This window comes from Siniperca chuatsi, linkage group LG18 (assembly GCF_020085105.1).
Source record: "Siniperca chuatsi isolate FFG_IHB_CAS linkage group LG18, ASM2008510v1, whole genome shotgun sequence".
NCBI lineage: Eukaryota > Metazoa > Chordata > Actinopteri > Centrarchiformes > Sinipercidae > Siniperca > Siniperca chuatsi.
Window position 1 is genome coordinate 17,075,749 of NC_058059.1, and position 20,056 is coordinate 17,095,804.

General features: G+C 39.3%; 1 protein-coding gene across 2 annotated transcripts in view; it reads left to right on the top strand.

Moving 5' to 3' along the window:
- LOC122865387 (poly [ADP-ribose] polymerase tankyrase-1-like) overlaps positions 1-19,857 on the top strand; it is an 87,211-nt gene extending 67,354 nt beyond the window's left edge. For both annotated transcript variants that reach the window (XM_044173752.1, XM_044173751.1), the window contains 12 exons: positions 1,691-1,800; positions 3,070-3,258; positions 4,335-4,415; positions 4,951-5,152; positions 5,307-5,386; positions 7,688-7,808; positions 8,362-8,459; positions 9,669-9,743; positions 9,961-10,066; positions 12,138-12,324; positions 13,658-13,814; positions 15,878-19,857. In XM_044173752.1, the coding sequence (XP_044029687.1) occupies positions 1,691-1,800; positions 3,070-3,258; positions 4,335-4,415; positions 4,951-5,152; positions 5,307-5,386; positions 7,688-7,808; positions 8,362-8,459; positions 9,669-9,743; positions 9,961-10,066; positions 12,138-12,324; positions 13,658-13,814; positions 15,878-15,964 (1,493 nt within the window). In that variant the 3' untranslated portion in view covers positions 15,965-19,857. The remainder of the gene's footprint in view (positions 1-1,690; positions 1,801-3,069; positions 3,259-4,334; positions 4,416-4,950; positions 5,153-5,306; positions 5,387-7,687; positions 7,809-8,361; positions 8,460-9,668; positions 9,744-9,960; positions 10,067-12,137; positions 12,325-13,657; positions 13,815-15,877) is intronic.
- The last annotated feature ends 199 nt before the right edge of the window (positions 19,858-20,056 follow it).

The following is a 20,056-nucleotide window of genomic DNA, read 5'->3' on the forward strand; positions in this document are numbered from 1 at the left end:
CATAGACAGGCGGGCTGAGACAACTTAGCAATTTATCAATGATTTTTGATAAAACCATTTGATAACAGTAATCATTGAGAATCTTTTTCAATGATTACTGGGGATGCAGTGCTTTAAAAGTTATCGGCAGGACTGACTTAAAATCAGTTCTAAAACACACAAGGAGCCGGATGTGTTCTCTTCCCCTAGCAATTGTTAAGAGCTGGGCAGCAGCATTTGGATAAGCTGGAGACGGGCAACTAATGCATGGCTGCGAACTAAATGGATGGATCTCTGATTTAGATTATTTAAGTTGTAAAACGTTTTTTGCCATCCAGCTCTTATCACAACTATTAATAATATTTATAAGTTTGACATTTTGGGAAATACGCGTTTTCTTTCTAGTATCACATGTTCAGTCATCCTGACTAAGGCTTTGTTTCTGCCCGCTGACAGGATGTGAGCATGGATGCTTTTGTGTACTGGCCTGTTAAAAACATATACTGTTTTCAATTAAAATAAAAACTGTAAATATCAGTATTTATATATAAATTATATATTAATTACTAATTTACCAATTGCTCAAAAGACCATATTATCACAGCTTACTATATTATTAAATGAACTCTAGTAGCTATAGTGTACTGTAATGACCTTGGATCTCACACAAACTTCCTGAAGCTTTTAAATCCTGATAGCAGAGATACAGTAGCCCTCAAATGTGCACACACATACTCATGTATTTATTCAGGATCTGTAATCATGATAACATCAGCTTCAGAGATAACAAGAGTTACACCATTCTGCTATAGCACCTCACAGGCATAAACACACAAAAACACAGCACAAACATTTCTTCAAACTTAAATACCTTAAAATGTCATAGCAAGAAGGCTCAATATTTAGATATTATGTTTTTTATCTTCATGCTTTCGTTATATTTTCTTATCAGGATCCTCATAAAATGATGAGCACACACTCTGACATGAATAATGTGAAGATTACCTCCATGCACCACAAAGGAATATTCCTGACAAAAGCATAAATGGTGAACACTAATTTGACTTGTTTTTCACATTGAGAAGTTTGCTAACAGCTCGTGTAAGGTCAGAATAAAGCATGGTAGCTTAGTCGTAAAAGAAGTCACTCTGGAAAACACACTGGAAAACTTGTCATGAATTGGGACTTGGACCCCGGTCGTCAGGGTTGAAGCTAAATGCCTCTGCCTGTCTCTCAAACTACCTCATGTTATTCCTGCAGTGTTTCTTCTTCTGGTGGGGAAACTACCTTTGTCTTCTTATATGCATTTTTATAGAGAATTTCATGACCAGACTAGCAACTATAATAAAGTATATCTTAATTAGGAAATGTTTTGCGGCATGACTGGCACTTTTAAAGTTAAGAAACTGCTTAAAAACACTTTGAAGGTCTGTGATTTTTTTTTTTTTTTTCCATAGATCTGACCACTTAAACACACACCCACGCACCCTCTGCCTTTATGTACTTGCTTGTAAAAGGAAAAGATTATACGCTGTCAAGCTGTAGCTGATGTAAACTGACATGTCTTTCTTTCTTTCTCTCTTTATTTCCTCCTCCATTACCTGACTACATTTTTGTTTCTCCTCTTTTTCTCGATTATCTCTCATCCATCGTCTTTCTTTCCGTCCTGCTGTGTTTTCCATACAACCCAACCCCCTGCGCTGCTCTCTAGCCGGCTATAACAATTTGGAGGTAGCAGAGTATCTGTTGGAACATGGAGCCGATGTGAATGCTCAGGACAAAGGAGGGCTGATACCTTTACACAATGCTGCTTCGTACGGGGTAAGACACAAACACATTCATGCTTCACTTGCACTGCAGACTGGAGTTCAGTTCAGAGATGCTGCTCTTATTGGTTACTAATTTTGATGATCCATAAATCATTAATTCATTTTGAAAGCATAAATACCAAACATTCACTGGTTCCAGCTGCTGAAATGAAGATTTGGTGCTTTTCTCTGTAAATTATTAATTGAACTATGTCATATTACTTTGAATGCCTTTGGGTATTTGTTAGACAAAACAAGCAATTTGGCAACATTTTGAAAATATTTTCACGATCTTCTGAATTTCTATAGTCTAAATGATTAATTAAAAAAGAATGGAAAGATTCAATTGACTATTTGACTTCCTTTCCATTCTCTTGTCTTGATGTCGTCCATGCTAACGCTGCTAATTCTGCCTCATTTCTGTTAGGTGAATGTCATGAAGTTTGCTAACTAAGGTGACATTTATAAATTCTTATCTAAGGTTTTAAATCCATATCACATGTGGGACTTGACATACGACTACGACAGAATCAGAATTTGTAGCTTACATCTACTTAGTGCGGATGGGGACTGAAACACTGCAGTTAACGTCTGCAGATATTTTACATTGTTGGTTATATGGGGCAGTAAGAACCTTACTTATTCCTACCCTATTTCCATTCCATTTAAATAATTTTTAGCATTATTATTAAACTTAGGTTATCTGAAGAAGTGCATGTATGTAGTTTTCCTTCCTCTGGAGTCCTTGTCTCTCAGTCACATTTTACTTGTAGCTTGACAGCATTCTGCTACTGAAAGAATCATGAAACACATGTTTGAATGAAAACTTGATGAGCTCTGCATTTTGGAGACACACACACACACACACACACACACACACACACACACACACACACACACACACACACACACACACACTTTAGCATCCCCCACTGGTACTCAAACAAGCTACATTGTGTTTGACGCTAAGACAAGAGCTGGAGACAGACGAAGAAGGAAAGGAAGGACCGGCGGGAAAACAAAAATCATGATGGAGTTAATAATTCACACGTTTTCTGTTCCAGAGAATCCCACATATTACATTTTCTCTAATCCCGATTTTTATAGCACTGATTCACCAAACTTCACACATTTGCTCTCGTTAAATGCTTTTATTGCTGTTATCTCTTCCTCCTCTCACCACCTTCTCTCCTCCTCCTTTAATCTCTCCTCTTTCTTCCTCTTTCATCTTCTGTCTTGTTCTCTCTGTGTCCATCATCACCACCTCCTCTCCTTTGTGTAGCACGTGGACATAGCCGCCCTGCTGATCAAGTACAACACGTGCGTCAATGCCACAGACAAGTGGGCATTTACGCCTCTCCATGAAGCAGCCCAGAAGGGGCGGACTCAGCTCTGCGCTCTGCTATTGGCGCATGGAGCTGATCCCACTATGAAGAACCAGGAGGGACAGACGCCACTGGACTTGGCAACGGTCTGTTTACAGTATTTGTCCTCATTCCTTCATATTAGGAGTCTCACACGTGTTATGAGTCAGCACATGGCAATAACATTAGCTTCAACACGTTTGGCTGGTTATGGTTAACTATTCAGACAGTGAAGCACAATGAAGAAAGTTTGCAGAAATTTAGAAGGTGTAACAGGTAGCTTCCAAACTCCTTGCACTCTAATGAGGCTTCCTAATCATCTTCTTCTTCTTCTTCTTTTCCTTTCGGCTGTTCCCTTTCAGGGGTCGCCACAGCGAATCATGTAGGTACCATAGTTTGAGAGAACGACACGTCACTGCAGCTAACATACACAGGAAGTGAAGTGCAGCTTGTGATGTTGCTTACATTAGCCCACAATTCTGCTACAGATTAGAAGAAACAAAAAATATGCTGGTAGCTCTGTGTACTTGTTCACCATGAAAAATAAGCCATGTTTTTTAATACAGTACATACTGTGCAGTCAGGTAACTGCTTCTGCGAAGTGCAATAAAGAACACTGACTGTAAAAAAATAAATAAATAAGACAATTTGATTCTAAATTTAAAGTGTTAGATGGTTAGTTAAGGGATGCAGGGACCGGCTCCCACCATTCATTTAGGGGATGTTAAGTAGCATTTTAGCTAAATGCTAAAAAAGTAGTGTAGCATTTAGCATTATCCCATAATTGTAATTTGCAGCCATAGTTAAGTAAAAGTTACATAGTCTAGTTTCAAAAAGAAGCTTCTCTTGTGTCCTAGTTTAGCAGTCCAATAACCTGAAATTTGAGTTGTTTTTCTTTGCTGTAATTGGCTCAGAGTCAGAGAGCATGGTGGCTTGCAGGGATAAAGTTGGAAAAAAGGAAAAGACCAAAGACTATTTGTAACCTATTAAAGTGCTGTTGTCTCAATAAATTCCCAGTAAATGTTGCAGGTGACTTTAACTGAGTCATCCACTAAAGAAGAGAAATACTTGTCATTTCAGCCCCCAACGTTATGTGTGCAAAAGTATTATATGAAAAAATACATGAGTCATACATAGATATGTCTGAATACATCTCGTCATTCTGTCTCTCTCTGTGTTGCAGGCTGACGACATCAGAGCATTGTTGATTGACGCCATGCCGCCAGATGCCCTGCCAAGCTGTTTAAAACCCCAGGCCACTGTGGTGAGTGCCCACACACATACATGCATGTATAGACAGAGGGTGTTCGGCTGAAACTAATCCTGTGGTGGCCATATTATGTGTTTGCTGTAAGGAAACTAGAAAAGGCTCAATTCAGTTTAAAAGCTGAAGCACATTGCAGACGTTTGAGAGTTGAAGTATCATTGAAGTGTAAGCATTGAAATGAGTTGAGATGTCAGTTCAAGTGTTAGAGCATAAAACAGCTGAAATATATATAGTATAAAAATAATTGTAATGGATGAAAGCATTCGAAATTTCAGTTTAAAGTTGAAGCCATGTAGACTGAAAGCGGTTAAGTCATGAGTTAAAGTGCAAGAGATGAAAGCAGTCATGTGACGAGTTACAAATAAAAGTTGACATGTCAATTGAACTGTAAATAATGAAAACAGTTGAAGTGGTTGAGATAGTTTAAGTGTGTGCACTGTAAAAAGTTGCAGAGAGTATAGTCAGTTAACGGTTTAGCAATAAAATTGACTTATTGGCCCTTTAAATCAAATCTTCTCTCTTCAATTATCAGGTGAGTGCGAATGTGGTGAGTTCAAGTGTGGTGAGTACAGGTGCGGCAGGGGGCGTGGTCATCTCTCCCTCTCCATCCCCATCCTGCCTGTCTGCAGCCAGCAGCATAGACAACCTAACCACACCCCTCAGTGACATCACTGTTGGCGGGGCCACTGGACCAGCAGATGGAGCATCTGGGTCTGACAGGAAGGAAGGAGAATGTATGTACAAACACACAAGTTGTATCCTAAATCAGGGGCTGGTTCTTTTGAAAATGAAATAAATTCCTGCATAGGTGTCATAGAGTTGTTTATGTAAACATGTGTAATAGCTGGGACTCTTCTGATAACCCTGCTGACATCACTGTCTCTGCAGCTCTGCTCGACATGACCATGAACCAGTTCTTGAAGAGTGTAGGGCTGGAACACCTCCGAGACATCTTCCAGAGGGAACAGGTACAGACACACACATTTTTTTCTCTGTCTGGGAGAAGACAAAAGTGAGAGGCAACAGCAAAAGATGTGATGAACTGGAGAGGCAAGGGGGGTAGAGAGAGGGGGAAAGTTGGAAAGATAGACAAGGAAAGAGCTTCAAATTGCAAGTGAAATATAGATATTTTCTAATGAAAATGTCCAACTTTGTAATCATCTTTTTCGGCTTTTCGTTTATTTCTCTCAGGGTTACATACTAATCCAGTCTGGTTTTAAATTAATTTATTGACTTAGTTTTCAGTCCGTTTACATTCCTCATGTTAGTTTTTTGCCATTCTGGCTGCATGGCTCTAGGGATGGCAGTGTCGTTCTGTTGGTCCACCACTTTGGTCCAGACTGAAATATCTCAACAACAGATGGACTGCCATAAAAAAAATGGACATCCATCTTCCACTTAGGATGAAATTTAATAACTAGGGTGATTTCTTAACTTTTTATCTAGCGCCATCAAAATTAAAATTTGTCCAACACTTTTATAACACTGTAATTTGTGTTTATCGCTAATTAGCAAATGTTAACATGCTAACACACTAAACTAAGAAGGTGATGATGGTAAACATCCCACCTGCTTAGCATCAGCATGTTAGCATTATCATTGTGAGCATGTTAGCATTTAGCTCAAAGCACTACTGTACCTAAGGACAGCCTCACAGAGCCGCTAGAATGGCTGTAGACTCTTAGTCTTGTTCTTTTGTAAATGTTAATGTACAAAAAGAAAGGGAGACATGTACAGAAAGAGGTGGTGATGTAGACAGAGCAACAGAGACAGAAGAGGGATACAGATGAACAGAGTGAGAGAACAAGGAAGAAAAATAAAGAAACTGAAAGAGAGAGAGGCTTGAGGAGAAAGATGGAGAAAATAGAAAGACAGACAAAAAAGGAGACTGATGGGGTGACAGAAAGAGGAGAAAACAGATGTGGAGAGAGACAGAAAGAGAAAGTGAAACTGAAAGGTGACAGCGTTCAAAAGGCTAAGCACAGAAGGCAGAGTGGGAACAACACAGAGGATATGTGTGTTTGTGTTTTTCTCAGTCCCCCTAAAAGGAAACAAGTCATTAACATTCAGATGAAGAGTGAGATGGAGGTGAGAGTCAGCTGGATGTTAATGGAGAAGTACATTTTTATTTCAGAAGAACACAAACAAGGACTCAGAATTATAACAAACAAATAGACATTGGTTCAACTGATTGGAGTTGGACTCAGTCCATTTAATATATTTGCTTATTATAAAAAAATTACTTTTACACATTAATTGGAAATCACAATATTGTGTTACAAGTAAAACCAAAGAACACAACCTATTTTAGCTGTAATGATTAGTCTAAACTTTCTGTTCCGTCTTTAAAGCCTCACTGCTCACTTGTTGTAGAAGAGAATTAGTTAAAAAAAAAAAAACTTTGTTAACATAAAGTTTGATGGAACAGTTTATGCTCTGATGCTGCTTTTTCATTGCTGTGATGAAATTTTAAGATGGCAGCTTGAAGCGACAACCAGTGGTGAGAACAAGGCTGATGTGTGATTTTTATTAGTTATAGATGATTACATCAAATTGGGTGTGACATAAACTGTTTTGCTCTGTTATATAGCTCATACAGGCTTCTACAGAAATAAAAGGCTGAAGTGTTCATCTCTTTTCTGCGATTTCTGAAATGAATTAGGTGTTTTTGTATTAACTTTTGGTTCCAGACAAGTTTCCAGTTTGTGTTTTGCTTATTTCTGCCTGATGCCTGTCTATTAAGGCTGTGATGATTTACACCTGTAGCGGTGATTACAGCAACGCAGAGGAAAGTCGGTAAAGGTTACCATTTGAAAAGCGTAGTTATCTCTGCCTCCAGCATGAATCTCATCTCTGCTCACCCTAAACAAACTCGCAAACTTCACCATCAGCAATTTGCATATCAATGACTTGATTGCTGCCATTCATTCATTGACCTTTTCTTCTTGCCGCTTCTGTCTTTCTCTCATTAATATTTGTCAGACTTATTGTCTCAGCAACATGTCTTAGATCACTGAACTCAGTGTTGATTGTTGGCAATTTTGATGATCAGTTGTAGCATAACCCACTCACCATTGAACTGTAATGTTTTTTTTGTTTGTGGAGAGTTCTACAGTTAAATACAGTACTACACCATTTGATCTAGTTGCCAGATGTACAATTACAAGTATGGCTGAAATAGTTACTGCACATTATGATTATGAAATGTTATTTTGGCAGCAGACAACCATGAGCAAGACTGACATGTCTTCTTTGTCGTTTCTGGGCAGATTTCGCTGGATGTGCTGGCAGACATGGGTCATGAGGAGCTGAAAGAGATCGGAATCAACGCTTACGGTCACAGGCACAAACTCATCAAGGGCATCGAGAGGCTGCTGGGAGGCCAGCAAGGTCAGGAAACACACACATAAGAGGGTACACAACTGTTCCTGGGGGGAATCAAACAAACTATAAAACTAGTCAACATAATGTCAACATGTTTGTGTTTAGAACCATTTAGTGAGCTATAATCATCTTTTACAAGCTGAAGTGGAAGTAAAGTGAGACCTTATATCAGACCATGTTAAAACATCATGATTGTGTTGAAGTAAATCTGTCACAATCAAGCAAGATATCCTGATAACGTAAAGTTGTGCTATCTAGTAAACAAGCCACAGACCAGGTGAGAAACACTCTAAATGCTTATTTTACATCTATACATCAAACTCTTGGGTTATGTATGTGAATATACCTGTAATTTATGATAAAAGAAAAAAGCTGATTAGGCCTTAAACCTAAAGTGTTAACATGCTTACTTAACAAAGTCCTCGAGCAGACACACAGAGGTGGTTTTCCTATGATCAGAAAGTGGAATACGCAACCTGTAGGTCAGATACCATCATCGTCATTTATTCTTTGATTGATTTATCCTGTCCTGATTCACTTTCAAAATGTGTGTTTGTAGGCGCAAACCCATACCTGACATTCCACTGCTCCAGCCAGGGCACCGTGCTGATCGACCTGGCACCGGACGACAAGGAGTTCCAGTCTGTGGAGGAGGAAGTATGCAAACACACTTTTACACACACATCTAACTTCATTTACACATAAAAACAGAGAAACACAGACACTATATACATTTCGTTTGATAGTGGTTATTTTTTACCTCATTACCTGCATGACTTCATAGCAGTTTGGTCAATAATTTAATGATTTCTCTAGGTGGGTTTTTAATTTTAAATGTGTTAATGTCCATCAATTTCAGCCATTTGGCAAAGTAAACACCATACAGTGTCACCACAGTACAGCAACACACTGTACAAGAGACTCCATATCAGTCTATCTGCTCTACTGACTATATTTCTCTTGTAAATTAAAGCAGTAATTCAAAGAGACAGCAGATATCATTCTGAATGGGTTTAAAATTAATGAGGGCCGTCAGATGTTCACAGAACTTTAACAGGTAACTTAAACTGTAATTTTTACTTGAGAACTTGAAAAATGACTGACATGATGTCTCTCTAGACTGTTTCTAATACAAGAAAAACATAGGTTAAGTGCCTCTGCACACCAATATTTTATAGTCATTAATTTCAGTCATTAGGGTGATTAAAATAATTGTGATAGAAGGTAATCACATCACAGCAAACTTCTTTCAAATGGCTCCATCATTTTGTAAATCCAGTTGCTGCAGCACTATTTTACTTATATGTTCTTTTTGTGAGCTCAGTTCTGTCTTTTTCACGGCTGATGCCACACTTTTGCAGCTGCACTGATCTAAATTTCCCACAGGCATTGTTTAGGTATCTACTCTGATTGAATTAGTTGCTGCTCTACTTCATCACTGGCTATATGGCTCTCTACACTCAGTTGCCAGTTTATTAGGTACCTAATAAACTGCCAACTGAGTCTTTGTCTTTGTCAGTAATACCTGAAACACCAGATATCAGTCTTTACAGAATTAAAAAAACAATGTCAGAGTTACAAGAAAATACAACAGGTAATCTTAGTTAAATCGAGGAAATCACTTGCTTTTCTGAATATGAAAACACTCCTGGGCTTCCGAGGTAAAAAACGACTCATCACCAGGTCTCATAGTGGTAATGCTGTCCAGAGAGCTGTATGAATCACACCTTATGTTGTTCACATTTACATGATATATGGAAACTGCATTTTTTATCCCACACGTCTCATTTTAACCTTCAAAAGCTTTTGCATATGTGTAATTCATTGCAATTTTGATTGTCTTCTGTCCATTTGCTTTCTCCTCAGCTACAGAGCACCATCAGAGAACACCGCGATGGAGGCAATGCAGGTGGAGTCTTCAGCCGGTACAACATCATCAAGGTGTGTACTCAACACACACACAGAGAGAGACTAGTTTTCTCTTTATAAATCACAAATAAGGACTTTGAACTTCATTAACTTACTAAGAGTTAGCCAATTTTAAATTTGGTGTCTTGTTTGTCTTTTGCAAATACATTTTAATTCTTAATTCAAAGCACAAGTTACGCATACTTTTCTCTCTTTATCTCCCTCTGTTCTTCCTTTCCCTCCTCTGCAGATTCAGAAAGTGGTGAATAAGAAGCTACGGGAGAGATATGCACACAGACAAAAGGAAATTGCAGACGAGAATCACAACCATCACAACGAGCGAATGCTCTTTCACGGTAAATAAACACGCAATATACTGTAGTTCAGCAGGGTGGGTTTCCTCATATATATTATCAAGTTTTCAACAGTTCTTATTGCTTTGCTGTCACTTCATTTTTGTTATTTTTTTTTTTTCCACCATTTCAAATTTTGCATATTTTCAAAAGCTGTTGAACTGCTGTGGAATATGATGAAGCAACCAAAGGCCAGTATAGATAGCTGAAGTCATGATGTCACGTCCAGACTAGCCTCTGTTTCACCTGCTTCCGTAACAATCGCTCATTGAACATTTCTTTCATTTGTCTTTCTGAAAAAATGAAGCGTGTTCCTGGTGTTTACTTTCCATATTCTAAGACAAATCATCATCTACTACATAACTTGCTATCAATAGTTGAAACCTCCATGATTTTAAGTTAAACGATTTCTTAGTGAGCACAGAAGAAAATTATAGCTCCCATGAAAATGTAGCAGCGTGGGTACCTTTGTTATTGTAGCCCTCTTCTAAAACATTTTTCTAATTTTTAGCAGTAATCTCTGCTGCCTGAAAATATTTACAGTGTTCGCTCCTTTCTGTCCTGCTGTTACTACAAACATGTATGAGCTAACTTCAGCCCCTCGACTTGCATCTCTCTGTGGAGCTGTAACGTTTCATCCGCAATGGTCTAGGGCTTATGGCAAATGATGTTTTTTGACGGCCGCCCAAAACAGAACTATTTATTAAACAACAATATTAGATTTTCTTCTGGAACAGAACCCAGAAGTTCCAGTTTTACTTCGGCTCTCTATAGTCACTAGCTGCGGTTACATGCACACTTTTTTTTCATTGTGATAGAATAGAAATCATTCCGATTGAAGATTTCATGTCAACTGTTTACATGGGATGCGATCTAATACGGTCTGGTGTTTACATGCGTTGATGCATTTAATCGGAACAGCTGTGTGACGTGCAAAAGTGATGAATACATCATGCACTCGTCTTCCGCAACGGCTACCTTTCAGCACCAAGCCATTCAGCAATGTCTCTTTGGCAATAGGTTGTTATTATTTTCCTACTGTCTGGGCATCCATTAATGTTCAGTTCTTTAAGGTTTGTATCAAAAAACCTCTGGAGTGGAGAAACGTACGTCCACACGCATTTACATCAAGACGGAGGGCATGTGCAGAAAGAACGCAGCCAGGAATCATCGTTTACATGGTAGAATTTATTTATTTTTAATCTATTCATGAAAAGGTTTAAACTACCCCTCTGCAACCGATTGAAATTTCAGTTGGGCCTGTTTATTCTGTTTGGGCTTTTAAACCGATTACAATTTGACTCCACGTAAACGAGGCTACTGTAACACCAGGTCAAATGCAGCTTGGTCTTCTGCATCAAGGTTCAACCATTCGTGTGCTCGGAGTTGAACTCCGCTTTGTAATGCAATGTTTTCATTCTTGCAGCCTGACCGTAAGCTTGAAAGAATCTCATTAATCTTCCAACCACAAGGCTCAGTCAGGACTGCAGTCGTGTTCTGTTTATTTAAACAGTGTAGAGTAGAAAATCCCAGGAAGTGGTCTGGCTTCTGTGATGCCTGCAATGGTGCGTCTGGCACCAACAATCATATTATGTTCAAAGAGTTTTAGATCACGGATTGCCCAGGATAACACTTAGTCAAACAGTGTCTGGATCTCTCTACCTTGTCTGCATTCTTTATACTTTCTGTGCTTTATTTGTTTGTGATTCACTGTCTGGAGAAGAGAGCTGTTTATAAAAAAGGCGAGGTGTACTAATTGCAGCGGATGGTGAATATAGACTTAACATCAGAGATACTATGTTTTCTTGACAACTCTTTAAATTATTATGGTTAGCTTCTTGCATTAGGGGACTCCTCCAGTGAAGGCTCCAGAAAAGCTTCATGTTTTCAAGCTAAAACAACTGAATGTGTGTTGGTTGGTTTTCCAGGTTCCCATAAAGGATACATGTCCAAACAGGAAGTGTTCCTGTCTCCACAGTGGAGGTCTACAGGCAGAGTCTATTGCATGTTTTTGTGGTGCGATGAACTTAATATGAATGTGTCCTTTCTCACTTTTAAAAATTTCTCCTGCCAGGTTCTCCCTTCATCAATGCCATCATCCATAAGGGCTTTGACGAGCGACATGCCTATATCGGCGGCATGTTTGGTGCCGGGATCTATTTTGCGGAGAACTCCTCAAAAAGCAACCAGTACGTGTATGGGATTGGTGGAGGCACAGGATGTCCCACCCACAAAGACCGCTCCTGCTACGTGTGCCACAGGTGAGACCTCTTATTAGCTTAGGTCAAATGTATTTTCTTTGCCATGGTGGCATGTTCGATAAACTTGCTTCTTTCTGTGCGGAAGGAAAGAACAACTAGTCAGTACCTGTGTCCCAATTCCAAACTAAGTAGTAATTCCAACCAGGTTTTAACACTAGAACCGCCAGGAGTCGCTGTATACCTAAAACTGCCATCGGATATAATTTACCTGCTATTAGAATGCATTGATTTTGTGATTATTTCTGCTACGCGTTGCTCAAACACACTTTGCACAGACATTCAGCACTTTGGGTGTGCACTTCCCACAAACAGCATCCCAGCACTTCAGGCATTTACAGAATGTTTTACTGTGTTCGCATTCCGCCTTCACAGGTCATTTTCTCCTGCGCTCCTCTGCACCTGTGAAGGGCACGTCGGTGGCTCTTCTGATGCCATCCACTCCGTGCTGTTGTAGTTATATTCTAAACACAGTCTGAATTTAAATGCAGCATATAATTTAGAAAAAACAATTTCAGGCTGGCGTGCATCCAAACAATTCGTATCAATTCCAAAATTCAAAGTAGATTTTTACCCAACGAAAAAATCTATAATGACCACTTTTGCTAAACAATAGTCCTACACTGCGGTCGAAAACTCCTACTCTCCGCAGGTCAACAAACACAATGAGGGAGCCGCACACCACCTGAAGGGACCGCAAAACACACCTGTATCAGAGAGAAAGACTACTTCAGACCATTTCATAAATGTCTATATGCCACATTGGATAATTTTAGTACAATAGATTTGCCTCATTTTCCCGAAGGCTCTGGATCGCTTCATTCAATGCATAGAGCAAGTCTAATGCCTGTTTTGCATTCATAACTCTCTTTCTCTTATCCAAACTGAAGGTTAGCCTGTGACTTGACACAGCTCTGTCACGCGTGGTAGTAGACAAAAGGCGGCAATACAAGCAAAATTAATAGGGCAAAAATGACTGCGTTCTCTATCGGGGTAAATTTTACTCGCTGGCGGTGCTAGTGTCAAAGGAATTGGCAGTGGTATTCCAAAGCTACAGTATCATTGACATCTATCGGCGCTTGTATCCATTCCCTGTTAGTGGTAAATGGACTGTACTTGTATAGCGCCTTTCTAGTCTTCCGACTACTCAAAGCGCTTTACATTCACCCCATTCACACACTGATGGCAGATGCTAACTGCTCATCAGTCCAAAGACTGACACACAAAGGCACAGCCCTCTGGAGCAATTTGGGGTTCAGTGTCTTGCCCAAGGACACTTCGACATGTGAGCTGGGGGAAGCCAGGATCGAACCGTGTCAGTGTGTTTGCATTTCAGGCAGATGCTGTTCTGCAGAGTGACCCTGGGTAAGTCTTTTCTTCAGTTCAGTGCGATGAAAATGGCCCACGCCCCCCCCGGACACCACTCTGTTATAGGACGGCCCAGTGTCAACGGACTGGCGTATGCAGAGTACGTCATCTACAGAGGGGAGCAGGTCGGTAGACACACACAAACACACACACTTTTTTATGACCACAATCTGTCTGTTCATGTGTGCAAAACACCTTTGTTACGTAATTGTATGACATAAGTAGAGTTGCACCAATGTTCATTATCGATTAATTTCTGAATTTTTTTATTTATGAATGTATCATTTTGTCTGTAAAAATGCCTATCACAATTTCATACAAGGTTATGGAGAGCCATTTCCTTCAGAACCTCACCCAAACTGTACACCACCTTTCCAGTAAGCAGACACCACCTACCTGGTCATACTACACCGCCACCCAGTGGACATCGCGTGACCCAGTCAACAGCGCAGTCAATGAAGAGGAAGTTAATCTTCAGGCCTTTCTGGCAGAAAGGATTAATATTACTGCTGTATTAATGTGTATGTTGCATTTTACTGCTGTAGATGTTTAAGCTAATTTTAACTACTTCATATACTGTTGGGTAGTTTAATCTACAGCAATGCATCATATTCTATTAGATCATCATATGTTTGTATCGTCGCTGTCCTGTGAGAACCACGTATCTCTTAAAAAGTCAACTTTTCATGAGCTCAGAAAAACAGACCTGTTTTCAGCTTTGTGATGATGCATTTTCCAGCTAATCCAACGGGGATTTAAATAGTTTATTTTGCTTAAGAAGTACAAGAATTTGAGAGTATTGATGATTAACTAGGCCGATACGAGTAAGATAAAAATACAATCCTAACGATACACATCCCTACAGCTGGTTATGGCTTCACCCTGACTTTGGGAGGATGATCAAATCCCTTCACAATAAGCCCCTGTTTAACCAAATTTATTTTGTGATTAGTATTTATGGTACACAGTGTGATCACTCACAAAAATGTGAAGGATTACTTCAGGACATCCCGCTTACTTCATCAGTGAGCATATTTGTTTCACTTTTTTTCTTGCTAATGTCCACCGGGGACACACAGGTGGCGGAAGCGCCACGCTAGGTCATTTCTCCTACAAGCAGTAGCCTGGCACACCTGAAGCGCATTTCTCTGTGCCGGTCAACAAGCGATTCTGCTCCTCTGCTCTTTTCTAATCACAATGAATGATCTTTATAATTACCTCATGAATTTATAACTTAGTTATAACTTTGTTCTTCTGCCTTGTGTGATGCTCGTCTCTCGCTCTCTGTTTAGAGACAACTGACAAATATATGTAATAAGTATGTAATTTAAAAACCATAATCACAAAAAACTATTTCTAATAAATATGGATGGGCAGATCTTGATATTTTATGGGGGTGGGGGGATAAAAAGGGTTGGCTGAGCGCGATCCGGCCACAGAGCTCCGTGCTGCAGTGCGCTCTGTCTGAACATGGGCGGTGAAAGGAAGCAGGCAGCGCTTCGTGAGGCTTTGCGGCGCATCACGGTACATCCCCGTCTTGTGCCTCCCTGCTGTAATGTGACTACAACCTGTGTAGTTGATATGAAAATAGACTAAAATTATGGGAAAATACATGCAGTTTTTAGTCAAATCACTTCAACCCTGCTTTTTTGTCCTTTGCCAATCACATGCCTGATTACTGATATTACTCTAATAAACCTTGCATTAGTCACGCAATTCATTCAACTCGAAATGGCAATGAGGTCTTAAAATGTGTGGAAGGGTTCTTAAAAGGTATTAAATTTAACTTCAGGATGCCTGCATATACCCTGTAAACCTAACCAAACTGCGACTGAAAGCTGCACTGTTGACTGGGTGGTGGCGCAGGATGACTGGATAGTTGGTGTCTGATAACTGGATTGGTGGTGTGCAGCTTGGGTGGGGTTCTGAATGAAATGGTTCTCCAAACAAGGTGATATCTTCAAATAGCTGACCAGCAGTCTAAAATCCAAATATATTCAATTTACAAGGATATAAAACGGAGAAAAGCAGCAAATCCTCACATTTGAAATAAATCACTTAAACGATTAAATGATTATCATCATTGTTAATTTATTTTGTTCTATTAATATACGTACATATGAGTTCAGCACTAGAAATAAACCCAATATTTAGTTTTATTTTTATTGGATGTGTTCTTTGTCCACAGGCTTACCCAGAATACTTGATCACCTACCAGATTGTGAAGCCAGAGAGTCTGGCCACGCCCGCTGCCACCCCCGAGCAGAAGTCCTAAAACACAATCACAGCTGGATCCGAAGAAGGCCAGACTGCAATGGGCTAGAGCCACTCTCTAAGGACTAGAACTGAACTCTAGAAGGTGTTTCAAACCTCAGACCCAAAGTTTGCATCTCCAGAGCTGAACTTGAGGTGGGTGAGGTGAAGTGTCGACCTGGCAGTTGTCAGACGACCCTCAGGAAGAAGACGTAGATGTGTCTAACAGAAGAAGAGAAGGGGGATGAGGAGGCAGTGTCTTTTAGTTTTGGGGTACAATACATGCTCAGTACAAAGAAGCAGAGCGCAAAAATCCATTACATTCTTTAATTAATTGGGGCTACTTTTACAGGAGAAAAAGAAAACAGTTTGATCAACATTTCTGGAAGCCAATGAGCTAATTTAGAAATTTGCAGGTGTCTGACTGAAACAATTAAGAAAGCAATTAGAAGAGGACACAGTCCAAAGCAAAACAAACATCGCTGATATTGCACCTATGCACTGCTCATGTATTCTAAACCCAGTTTTGAATGTGTTGTTTTGATATCGTGTCCTCTTTAGGCTTTGTGCATCATCCACAGCAACAAAACTACACCCTGAGGCCACTTCCAGAAACAGCGATTGTCATGCTGAGAGAACAGAAATCCTGTGTATTTTATGTTACAGCTTGTCACAGTTTCACCACCGAGGCTCATGTAAACAAGACACAGCTCTGTGTTCTCTCACATCTTTTCTGCTGTAAACAAAGAGGAAATTATGAAACAAGTGTGAGCAGGGAGTAGTAAAACAGATTACAGCGGACAAATACCCAGAAGTCAATATGGGACCATCTTCTACATCTGGAATTTTGGACATTTTCCAATTCAATTTAATCCTGTGTTTTGGAGTCAGTATCTAGTGCCGATTATAGGAACTGCATCTTAAACAACTTCCACATTGGCTCTGACAGTCAAACATGGTGGTTGGTGCTTGTTTAAAACAGTCCAAACTCAAGTATTTTACCAGAACCAGGAGGACCACAAGAGACCAGACTGTGACACTGTTATATGTACATGTATAAAACATACATACATACACTGCACCCAACCTTGACTCACACGCTTCCTCTTCACTTGTATTACAGTTCACTACCTACACGACTACAAAAACAGTAGGACGAGTTTGAACTTCAATACCGAGAAATCTTGTCAGGTGATGTCACGAAACTGCACACCGCAAGCTCGGTTGACCTGCCCAGCCACTATGTGATCTTTTATGTCAAAAAGACAGAAAACAGATAAAAGAAAAATTCAAGCTTTCTCTGGACAGAGCGCTTGCTTTCTGCTATTGTAAAATTTGTTACGTCACTTTCTTTGGTGTGAGAAGTGACTGTTACCAACACAAGAAATGATTTAGGGACAAAGGTTGACTTTTCAGAGTTTTGATTGGGTAAAAAAAGGGGCGTTATTCTCTGTGAAGCCCCACGTCGTGATTAATCCTGATCTTGTCAAGTGCAGCTTAACATTCACACCTCTCTGCTGCTACACCTGTGTGTCTCTCTTGTACAGTAACATCTGGAGCATCTTTTTGTTTCGTGTTTTAATGTCTCTCAGAGGGACCTACATTTTCCCTGTATTGTTGTTTACATGAACCTGCTGCCTTCTTTCCTCTCTACCTGTAACTGTTGATGCCCCTTAGTGGTGCAACATAGGAATTGCTGGCTTACAGTATTGAGTTGAAGGCATTTATGTAGGGATTCATTTCTACAGTACTGTTTCTTTGTTTGAGGCATATTGCATTTTAGTTTTCTTCCTTGCATTTTTCCATCATTTTGGGGTCATCTTTATATTCCTGAGTTTACACTCCTCAAACATTATAAGCAAATGTGAAAAATGAGCCTAGTCACTGTATCTTAGTGAGCCATTCAGCGAGCTGGTCACAGGCTTCAAAAAGATATTTATATAACTACAAATCTGCAGATTTACTGAAGTTGAGGATGACGAAGAGGATGATGGAAATGTTGTACATAAAGATGAGCTATCACACATCTGTTTAACCATTTATGGTGACACACTAACTTCATAACCGCAAGATTAGCGAACTCCTCACACTTATGTACTGTAAGCTTCTTTTGTTTTTACTATACTAACCATGTTCTTCTGTTGTTAGTTTATTTCTGATTTTTATTTGTTATTAATGACACTGTACACCACACGGGACCACACACAAGTTTAGTTTCTTTCATGTCGATCATGTCAGGTCAAGTTGAGCAGTGCTGAAGGTCTTTGAAATTCCTTGAAAGTGTGTTGAATAAAAGGGGAAATGCCCTTAAAAGTTTTTGAGAATGAATAGATTGCCTTGAAATCACTTGGAAAGTCACTATGATAGGTTTACCCAAATCAGGCAGCAGCAAAAGAGATAGCTGGTTTAAATCTGTTACAAAAGATTTTTAGATATTAGTTAGGGACAGGCTGTTTAAATGTCAAAGCTGTTCTCATATTTTATTTTTTATTTTTTTTATCCTGACTTTATCATTACAGTGTCTGTCAGTAAAACACATTTTTCAGCTGATTTGCACTTTCAAAGTGAATATGATGTTGGTCTGAGCCTAGTGCAAACAAACATTAAATCCGTGTTAAGTGTGAACTGAACCTAAAATCTTCATTTGTTTTCAGAAAAAGTTAACTGGCAGCTCAAAATAGCAGCCCCTGAGACTACTTAACTAAACCCTTTTTGTCAGACAATTTTCAAGCCATGAAGTTTTCACATCAGCATTTTTTCTCCTCAGTTTTGCAGCCCACACATTTGATAGCAATACTTCATCCCAATAACAATGAATGATAAGTTATTTGAGTAGCAGCACATTTCAGCAAATTACAAAGTGATTCATTGCAAGGAAAATGAATTAAAACTGAAAAATCAAGTAGATAGAACAACGACTGATGACTAAAGTAAAATGAGAAAAACTAATAAGCTTGAAATTAAATTGTAATAGGAAAACGTTTTCAAAGGGAAACAAAAACAGTTGCAGCACTGTGACACATTTAAAGTATATGGCCTTATGTATTTTTTAGTTTTTAAGACATGACTAAAATTATGACGATGATGAATTTAGCTGCCTGGAAGACATTTCTCTTACACACATACTGTCTGTCAAATTATTGTTTTTCCTCACAAAGTCCATTATTTAAGATCTGGCATTTCACAGAATGCCCCTATCTCAATTTATAAAGCTCTGATTAGATTTTTAAATAGGTGAATGACTAACAAAGCAAGTGTAAAGTCTGTTTTTTTGAGACCAGCCAGGATGATAGGTTTTTCTGTTGTTTTCTTTTTGACACCTTCATGGTTGTACCTGATCAGCGTCAGCACTAGGACAATGGTTTCAGATGAAGTGGCAGCACCACTGTTGGCGCTCTCTTGGCATACAGAGCAAGTGGGGTTTATGGTGTTGACCTTATTAAGGTCAGCACACCATATAAGTTATTAGCAGAGAGCCGTAGGCTTTGTTTTAAATCAGACTGTAAATAAACTAACTCCAGATGGGCCTTTTAATGGGTCTTTTATGGATGATTTTGAGTTTATTTTTCTTGCTTTTTTTTCCTTTGAAAGACTTTTGAAAGACTTTTTTTATGTGATAACTATTTGAATTGTGTTTTAGCTGCTCTGTCTCTACTTATGTCTCAAGGGCCAGTCAGCCATCTTGTTGTAAATAGTTTGGAGGGCTGTGTGTGTGTTCAATCAATCCATGCCTCACCTTCTGACCTGCCTTCTACTGAAAGCCACCACTTCAATTAACACATTTCCTCATCAGTGATGTTTGACTTCCTGTTGTACAGATGGTTGTACAGAGCTGCTGACCAGCTAACATGTGGAACAGAGAAACTCCTCATTCTTGTACAGAAGAAAATCCTTAATAAAAGAACTTAAAGTGTCTTTTTGTGTTACAGTCTTAGTTCAGTTTATTTGTGGTTACTAAACAGGATGTGCTTTAATTCATCTTGCCTCCATTCAATTTTTCAATTTCAATTTTTGCTAATTTACCTCCACTGAAGCAGGCAAGTCAATTTTGTCAATCCACAAAGCAATTTACAGGTATAGCTATTCTTCTGCACCATAAACTACAGCCTCCAAA